Source organism: Nanorana parkeri, unplaced genomic scaffold (assembly GCF_000935625.1).
Source record: "Nanorana parkeri isolate BGI_ZX_2015 unplaced genomic scaffold, ASM93562v1 scaffold50, whole genome shotgun sequence".
Lineage (NCBI taxonomy): Eukaryota > Metazoa > Chordata > Amphibia > Anura > Dicroglossidae > Nanorana > Nanorana parkeri.
This window is the reverse complement of record NW_017306318.1, coordinates 2,250,811-2,258,056: the sequence shown is the minus strand read 5'-3', so window position 1 is coordinate 2,258,056 and position 7,246 is coordinate 2,250,811. Positions and strand designations below refer to the sequence as shown.

At 43.3% G+C, this 7,246-nt stretch overlaps 1 protein-coding gene across 1 annotated transcript in view; it reads left to right on the top strand.

Moving 5' to 3' along the window:
- Window positions 1–690: 690 nt before the first annotated feature.
- Window positions 691–7,246, top strand: part of LOC108802657 (thyrotropin-releasing hormone receptor-like) — a 44,330-nt gene continuing 37,774 nt past the window's right edge. The window contains exon 1 of the mRNA XM_018574518.1: window positions 691–1,566. Coding sequence (XP_018430020.1) covers window positions 772–1,566 — 795 coding nt within the window. The 5' untranslated portion in view covers window positions 691–771. The remainder of the gene's footprint in view (window positions 1,567–7,246) is intronic.

Here is a 7,246-nt window from a genome sequence, read left to right as displayed (position 1 = left end):
TATATATATATAATCTATATCTTATGTGAGCTGGGGAATAGGTGGCGGGTGCAACTGCTCCCTGGGGTGAGCACTCTTGAAAGGTTTAGATACCAGACTATTGACCTGTCTTCAAACAGTGGTACATTTATTGGTGCAACACACAGGCTATATACAGTGCTCAAATAAAGTAAACACTTCAAAAACAAAATCATAGCCACCTCTTAGCACTGACTACCAACCTGTACAAACCTATTGTTTATCAGCCTTCAGCAAAACACCATGACCAACCTTGTGCTCCAGCAGATTGACACTGTCTGCTCTATACACTTCTTGTATTTAATATGGTCTTTGAAAATGATCACATTGTTTTAAAGGAAACCTGCACTGAGAGAAAAATACACTGCTGACCAGTAAATGCTTATTTCCTGGCTGTCTTTGGGTTCAGTATTTTCAGAAATCACTGACCCAGAACCAGCCAATCCAAAAAAAGTCATCATGAAGTCAGAACTCCTGAGCTGCATTGATGCATTGGCATTTTCAGAAGCAGATGTTAATAATAGTACACCTCTCCTGTGCTTTGTGGTGTTACCTTGAATGCTTATCTGGGTCCTGTTATTACCTGCATGCTGCCAGATATGCCCCTTTACTAATGAAAATAATGTTTCTGAGAGCTTTCTATTAAATGATTTTGTTTCTGAACAGGGAAGTTGGATTTGAGCAAGGCGTACCTCCAACAATCAAACTCTATTGGTTAACCACTACTGCCAAACCCCTGTAAGAGCCTCAGGCATGGATAACTTTACATTGCCTCTCATGGCAAATGAGACGGAGATCAACCAGACTTTGGACAATATGCCCCAGAATGCTTTAGAGGTCCAGGTTGTCACCATCTTCTTAGTCCTTTTGATCTGTGGAGTTGGGATTGCTGGAAATATAATGGTGGTTCTGGTGGTCTTGAGAACCAAACACATGATGACCCCAACCAACTGCTACCTGGTCAGCTTGGCCATTGCTGACCTGATAGTGTTGTTGGCTGCGGGGCTGCCTAACATCTCAGAAGTGGTCGCCTCCTGGGTCTACGGCTACGCTGGCTGCCTGTGCATCACTTATCTACAGTACCTAGGCATCAACATCTCGGCTTGTTCAATCACAGCATTCACTGTGGAGCGTTACATAGCCATCTGCCACTCCATAAAAGCCCAGTTCATCTGCACGGTGTCCAGAGCCAAGAAGATCATCGCCTTCGTGTGGATGTTCACCTCGGTGTACTGTGTCATGTGGTTCTTTCTGGTCGACACCAAGGAAGTCAAGTTTGCTGATGGGGACCAAATCAGCTGTGGCTACAGAGTGCCCAGGAACTTGTACACACCCATCTACTTTTTGGACTTCACTATCTTCTACGTAATCCCCTTGGTCCTTGCTACGGTTTTGTATGGCTTGATAGCACGGATATTGTTCATGAATCCGTTGCCTTCTAACCCTCAGGATCTTAGCAGGATGAGTTCCAAACACCACGGGAAGCCCTATAACTCCATTAAGCTTTCTTGCAAAGGCAACAAAAATACAGTCAGTTCCAGGAAACAAGTGAGTACCATTTTGTTATCAACTTCGACCTGCATCAACACAGTGGTCCCATTTATATATCCTGAAAGTTAAAGTAACATTTGCACCTTAAAATAGTAAATAAAAATCCAAAGAATGCATCACATGTGATGCTAAAAGTAATTTAAACATGTACTTTTTTTTTCAGTACATTTCCCTATGGTTTGTAGTCCAGCAGGGAGAACTTAGGCAGGGCTGACAACGCTGGGTGGGATTTCAATACAACAGAGGCACTGTGTTGTCAGCTCAAACAGGAAGTTAGATATTCACTGTTTTTCTGGCTGGATCAATGGCTTTAAAGAGATAATACATGAGGGAGTTTGCAGGAAGGTAGGCACTTTAAAGTTTTTCTCCAATTACCACTTCCCCCAACACCCTTCACCTCCTCAAAACTATTCAGCATGTTAGTTTAAGAAAGCATATAAATTAATCTAAAAGCCAAAAATACCCACCTTAATCCGCAGTCATGTGAACTGCATTCAGAATCTTACAACAGAGCAGGAGGGTCCATCTTTCAGTGTTCCCATTGTTGTATAGATGATGTACACACTTCCCATTGGCTGTCTAGTGCTAGGGTCCCCTCAGAATTGCAGAGGCACAATGACGTCACTGTGAGGGGTCCAGTCAGCGGATACATAGACTACAGAGTTAGATCGCTGGTCACCCCTCCAGCAAGGAACATGTGACAGCAGACTTCGGTGACTACAAAAGGGGTTTAATGAATGGGTGAGAAAAAGGTTTGGGTTTGCCCAGTGATGGGCTTTAACATTTTTTATTCAGTTGTAAAAATGAGAAAACTGTAGAATTTCCACCATGCATGGCTTCTCTTCTGAAGCTGCTGAATGCTGCACTAGACAGGACTGGCAGTTTCAATCAGGTTAATACGAGCCTCAAAGAGGAACTGTACGGATCAAATACTAAGGCTGATGAAATGGCTTGTTTTTGAAGCTTCAAGCAGTGGGAATGTCATGCTTATCCTTGTTTTAATTTTGTGGTTCTTATGCACCAATCTCACTTTTAGCTTCTATAGCAGACAGTTCATTGTGGGACTATTCTGTCTTCTCAATTTTTATTCCAGGGTTGCTATAGAAGGAGCTCACATATGACAAGGTGTTGTATAGCACTGTCCATTGTAATGGGGCTGCTAAGCATTGGTGCCCACACTAGCCATGGTACCATTTCCAGTTCCTCCACTGTATCCATATCCACCGCCATTGCACACCACCTCCAGGATTCATCAGTACCCAAACAAACATAGTACAAACATGAAACCAAACACCACTAGTCCAAATAGCTTAAAAACAACTTTATTGACCCAGCAGAAATAAAGACACTCCATTAACACCCCCCTCTGTGGGATCAATAAAGTGGTTTTTAAGCTATTCCAACTAGCCATGTGTCGCTTCACATGCATATTACGCATACAGACACCTTTGGATGCAAACCTGGCATTTTTACATATCAGATGAAAATTTAGGACCTGTGGCATATTTTGCATTATAGCACAGGTGCCCTCTGGATGTGCATTGGAGTGGCAGTCAGAATAATTTGACACACTGTACTTTGCAATCCAAGTGAAAATTGTTCCAAAACAAGCTAACCTGACCTACCAATCGCTCTGAGAATATAGACCAGACCCACATTGGTTGGGACCAAGCCAGATGTGGACTATTGAGTTTGGCCATTGGATGAACCTTCTTTCTAGCTATTTCAGGACTTTTAAAGGGTCAGTCCACCTGAAAGTGATAATTTTGTAATAAGTAGAGTCAGGTGGGCTGAGCCAGGCCATGGCTCCTTATATGTTTTGGAAACTCCAAAAGTGAGACCTCTCTACCATTATTCTTGGCTCCTGTCCGCCTGGAATGTTTGGGTGTCCTGCACACTTTTGTATGTTCCAGCCACTCCTGTTATATTCTTCATAATATTGCATACATAAAACATCTAGCAGAAATGGTGAGAGCCCCTCATAATGGACACAGCAGGTGTGGGAACTTTGAAACTTAGCTCAAAGATCTCACCAACAGAGTCTCAGAGAGATATCTTAGACTGTTGGGTGGTTTTAACTCTCCAACATCTACCAAACAGTGAAATATCAGTTCTAGATGGGCTGAGCCAGACCAAAACCTCTTATATGTCTTGGATACCCCAACAGTGAGACCTCCCTACCATAATTCTTGACTCTTGGCTCCTGTCCACCTGGAACTTTTGGGTGTCCCCGACCACCTTTGTGTGTTCTAGCTCCTCCTGTTGCATTCCCTATAATATAAAATACATAAAACAACCAGCAGTGATGGTGGGAGCCCCTCATAATGGACACAGCAGCTGTGCAAACTTCGGAACTTAGCTCTAAGATCTCACCAACAGAGTCTCTGAGAGACACCTTACAGCCGGGATGGGGGAGCCCCTCATAATGGACACAGCAGGTGTGCAGACCTCAGAACTGAACTGGAAGATCTCACCAACCAAGTCTCCTAGAGCTATATTAGACTGTTGAGCGGTTTAACTCTCCAACATCTACCAAACACTGAACTATCAGTTTGAGATGAGCCAAGCCTTTAAAAGAACTCAGATATGTATTACTCTTCCAGTATATAGTGTCTTACATCTCTTCTTCTACCAGATGATATTCTCCGGAGGAGAAGGGTGACTTTACGCGTTTCACGCTCTTGCATCCATAATGTAGCAAGTCCGTGCCCCACAACAATAATAACGGGGGAGTTCTGCAAAACACAACCTATAAACAAATGTAATCAAATCCCTGTCAGGTGTGATGATTTCCCATTCTAGCCGAGCGCCAGTGATATTTATTCATCGTGAGGGAACAGCTGCTCCATCGCGCACTGGAGAAAGTAACACGCTCATATAATAGTCCTAAATTATGTTGCTTTTCTGCTAAAGCGCTACGTTGGTTCTAAAATGATCTTCACGATCTTCATATCTCATCTTATTTCTGTAACAAAGAACTCCTGTCATATGTGTTGATCTTTTCAGCTCCCTGGTCTTTGCACATGCTCCTCGCTACAGTAGTTGCTTGCTTCTTTGACACACCACATGCAGCAGTCTTTTTAGGTTTAGGAAGTCATTTATGGTGGGAGTAACAGCCAAACCCCTCATCACAAGTGCCCACACACACACTTATATTACAAAAAGGGGGTGTGTTTGATCAGTTGTTACTGAGCGCTTATTACTGAGTACACTGAGTCTGTCCCCAGTACCTGTTAGACTGCACAGATGTTGTCAGACTCCCTCTGCAACTGCTGGGGAAGCAAGACTTTGAAGACAGAGGTTCTTAGGACAAAGTATATCTGACTGCATATCTAGTTTTATGACTTCAGCAGAACTTTAACTTACAGTGATAAGACAGGTGTATTTATTTAGGATAGAAAAGTGCTCACAAAATGGCTTGAAATCCCTTTATACCCACTCTCTATTGTAAATCACATGCTTCTAAATTCCGTTCTGAGACCAGGTATGAATCTAAATAGTGCACAGGCTTGTCAATCATGTCTATGCTTACACTTTAAAATGGACTGTTCACCTTCACACCTTCATGATTATATCATTGTTCCAAAAAATATGGACCTTGAAGTATTAGTAGGCAATGCTTGAGATAAAATCAAGATACATCCATCAGTCTGCTGCAGGCGGGAGGACACATTTCCCCAGTCTCAGTAATTTGTTCAGTTCTTGATCGAACAGTGACTGCAGTCAATCAGCTGCAATAGCCCAGCATGGAGGATGGGTAGGTGGGGGAATCTGTCAGATTTTTGTGTTCAACCTGAAAGCTGAATGATGTAAAAGGGGGGTCTGATGTGAAGGAGGTTCCTGATGTGAAGGGGGCTTCTGAGATGAATGGGGACTCTGATGTAAAGGAGACTGCTGGAGTAGAAGGGGAACTCTGAAGTGAAAGGGGAGACTCTGATATAAAGGGGGCTCAGTGTGGAATGGGGCTTCTGATGTCAACAGGGCTGTGATGTGAAAGGGGGGCTTCTGATGTGAACTAGGACGCTGATGTGAAAGGGGGACTCTGAAGTGAAGGAGGCTCCTGGTGTAGAAGGGGGCTCTGATTTAAAGGGGAACTCTGATGTAAAGAGGGGCCTCTGATGTGAAGGGGACTCCTGATGTCAACAGGGGGCTTCTAATGTAAAAGAGAGGGGTCTCTGATGTCAAAAGGGCTCCTGGTGTGAAGGGGGGACTCTGATGTGAAAGGGGGGGATTTTGATGTGAAGGGGAGACTCTGATGTGAAGGGGGCTCCTGATGTGAAGGGAGAGGGGACTCTAGTGTGACTGTCCTGCACTGTCCAGCATTAGCCTCTGACAGCAAGATATTGCCAACTTCACCCAACTAATATGGACATTGCTACAGAGAACTATAGAAAAATGCTACAGAAAACAAAGAAATTAATTAGAAATGATTACTGACACAGTCCCTCACTTTATATGAACTTGTCATCCTTAAAGTGGACCTAGCATCAAATATATATTTTTATGTTAAGTTCATGCATGTTTAGTATTGTGCAAGGACAATCCTTCCAGATATGTATTACCGCTCACAGTGATCGCCTGGCAATGCCTTCATCTGCCTCTCTCTCCAGAAGGATGGAGTCTCAAACCTTGCCTTCTAATAGTAATAGGTACACAATGTTTTGGAACAATGATACTGTTTCCTGATATTATTAGATGTCAGGAATATAATAATGACTTGTAAAGGTGAAAGGTCCATTTTAAACTGCAATCATAGACATGTTCCACAAGTGTCTGCTGTTGAAATAGATTCATACCTGGTTTCATAATTATTTTAGTTTCTATGATTTCATATCTATCACCTTCTCCCAGATGACAATCTCTATGTTTGTATAGTGATCCCTTGCTGGCTTTTCTTGGATTAATATGTGTTTAACGGACTCCCTGAGTGATGGGCCGAATGACAGACTTATGGAAGAAATCATTGATTTTCATTTGGATCAATTGTTACAGGAGTGGAGGGATAAACTCTGACCCTGATAGACCCTGATTTCAGCTATTACGTCCCATGGGAGTTGGTTTGACAAACTCTTGACTCTGTACGGATAAGATTGCAGTTGATGGGTGTGTGAATCTTTCTTGTTTTGCAGTTATAGTTTCTTGTCTATGTTACCTATTGTCTAAGGCAGCCTTTCTCAATCAGGGTGCCCACTGGATTTGTTAGTGGTGCCTTCACATTTTCACTAGGGGGGGCGACTCTGATGTGAAGTGGGCTCCTAATGTGAATGAGGGTCTTCTAATGTAAAGGGGCGCCTGATGTGAAGAGGGATTTTGATGTGAAAGCCCCCATGCTTTCACATCAAAAGTCCCCCTTTCACTTCAGGAGCCCCTTTACATTAGAAGCCCCTCATTACACATCAGGAGTCCCCTTCACATCAGAGTCCTCTCTGATGTAAAGGGGACTCATGATGTAAAAGGGGGGACTCTCATGTAAAGGCAGCTCCTGATATATAGGGGGGCTTTTAATATGAAGGGAGCACCTGATGTGAAAGGGACTTCTGACTTCTGATGTAAAAGGGGAGGCTCTGATGTACAGGGGGTCTTCTGATGTAAAGGGGGCTTTTGATGTGAAAGGAGGGTTTCTGATGTATAGGGGGGCTTCTGATGTGAAAGGAGGCTTCTGATGTAAAAGTGGAGG